Below are 2,197 nucleotides of genomic sequence, written 5' to 3' on the forward strand. Positions count from 1 at the left end.
CTTTGGTACCTGTTTTATCCCATTTTATATATTCCTGAGATAGATTCTCCATTCCCCCCCTTTGCCACCCAAATGTCGAGAATATCTATATCACTGTAGTGGCCCAGTGAGGAACTTTCCCCCATCGCCGATGGCAGGACGAACGTCGAAGTATCGAGATCCCCCTTCTTAGCTGGTCATAAATATTCAAATACTGGGTTAGGGGTATTGCCTTCATTTGAAAACTGTGAGTGCATTATTGAATTAGCATGACAGCTCTGAAACATATGCGTAAGGGGTATTGAGAGAACGAACATTCAGTGTGCCCATTTAGCTTCGACATCCCAGCATCGTGACTTCCCGGCATGCAAACGTGCTTCAATTTTCGCTCACCAATGACGGTCAATATTGACGACATCCATGCAATTGGTGGCTTGTGGCTTGACCAGTAACCCTGCTCCTCGCTTCCAGCCAACACCCAGTTCATAGCTCTCATGTCTCCCAAGCCGCCTCGGGAAGGGAAATCAAGGGAAGTGCCCTTCGGTACATCCTTGGTCTCTAATCCATCGTATAGAACACGAAGATGAAAATTATTGTTAGGATCATCTTGGTATCTGGCCATTATCTGGAAAGTCTTGTCCGTTCCCTCGATCTTGTAGTATGCTTCTCCTTTGTCATCATATCTATTGAAAGACTGGGCAAACTGCCACTCGCATTGAACGGATTCACCTGTAATTTATTAGCAGAAGGATTATATAGAGTGTCGCAAGAATATTAGATTACCGGCAGGGACATTATGCCACTTCCATTGATCCATCTGATATGAGTGACTAGATGTGAGTATCCAGTTATATGGAGATCCGTTGACTAACGTGAAATATCCATGGTCCGAGTGGCCTCCGATATCAATTATCGAAAGGTTTGTGGGATATTTCCCTTCAGGCAGGATAGCTTCCGGGAGAACGGGTGGACATTTATCTTCATTTCTGGCATGGAGCCCTTGCTTTATGAGCCGTTGAGGGCCTGTTTTTTGGATGGGATCTATAATCGTAATCTGACTCCAGTACGGATGGTAGTCGACCGCGAGATTATCTTGTGATGTAAGCTGGTTTCCATCAGAAGTAATCATATTGGTAGCGCCGATGGTGATTAAATTAAAAATTCTAACATCACCACCATTCCCTTCCAACTGTATCAGAGAGTTTTGGCAACTGCGCGTTTTGACTGTATTGATTCGGTTCAAGGTTATCTTATGAGTCCAAATGCATTTGAACCGGGGTAGATTCCTATGGAGCTGAAGGTTTATATACTTACTGCATTCCTGTGTATAGGTAGAAAACCAAGAATATAGCCCTGCTCCAGCGATATAGATCTCAGACGACTCAATGATCCGGAGCGCCCACGCAGCATCATTTCCCGGAGAACCGCAATGGCAATTTTGGTACGCTGGATCTCCACTGAAGATTCCAACAGCAGATTCAAATGGAGCAGGCGGGTTAGGTGTTGGCTGATAATAGGGAGATTCAGTTTGTATCATGCCCGCGAAAACATTTTGAGCCTTGTAGAAATTGTACTGGTAATAGAGCGCATGCTCAGAAGACGTCCCATAAAGCCATGTTGCCTCTGTACTTTCAACAAGCAGTCCTCTCGCGGTGTAGATCGAAGTTTGAACCTATTGATGTAGGTTAAGACATGCGCTAACAGTGAGCCAGCTACGAGAATTGATATACTTACCAAGGTATTGTTGTTATCTTGCCAGTCAGGATCATCGATATCATGATCTGCAGTCCAGAGCCAAACGTTTTCCATATATGCCGATGAGCTATCGGTAATGTGCATCATGAGACTTCCTGATTTGCAACCATCACCATTTACACCACTCGTGATCGCTGGGCACTCTGTTGAAGTAAGTTCGCTACCAGTAGCCCCTCCAATTCGTACATGGGAATCTGTAGGTCATGAATCATTAGTCGTAGTCTAAGCTATAAGGTACGTAAAAGTACTAAAGTCAGAAAAAGTATCAAGTTGATCATACCCCACATGCTCGCACACCCTGAACATGTAGCCTTGATATTCCATTCCACTAATACGGCGCCCGCAGTGGGGCCTTTCGTTGTGAAAAGGAGGTCTTGAATTTCCACATCACCCCTATCACACGGTTTCCAACTCGAACTAGAGGGCGTGGGTTCCTATGATTCGACATCAGCAAATGCTTTAC

General features: G+C 44.8%; 1 protein-coding gene across 1 annotated transcript in view; it reads right to left on the reverse strand.

Moving 5' to 3' along the window:
- Positions 1-213: 213 nt before the first annotated feature.
- Positions 214-2,197, reverse strand: part of HCAG_07222 (predicted protein) — a gene marked incomplete at both ends in the record, with an annotated part of 3,679 nt that continues 1,695 nt past the window's right edge. The window contains 6 exons of the mRNA XM_001537750.1: positions 214-224; positions 295-708; positions 763-1,203; positions 1,294-1,651; positions 1,714-1,928; positions 2,015-2,151. Of these exons, the coding sequence (XP_001537800.1) occupies positions 214-224; positions 295-708; positions 763-1,203; positions 1,294-1,651; positions 1,714-1,928; positions 2,015-2,151 (1,576 nt within the window). The remainder of the gene's footprint in view (positions 225-294; positions 709-762; positions 1,204-1,293; positions 1,652-1,713; positions 1,929-2,014; positions 2,152-2,197) is intronic.

This window comes from Histoplasma capsulatum, genomic scaffold, assembly GCF_000149585.1.
Source record: "Histoplasma capsulatum NAm1 scaffold_8 genomic scaffold, whole genome shotgun sequence".
NCBI lineage: Eukaryota > Fungi > Ascomycota > Eurotiomycetes > Onygenales > Ajellomycetaceae > Histoplasma > Histoplasma mississippiense.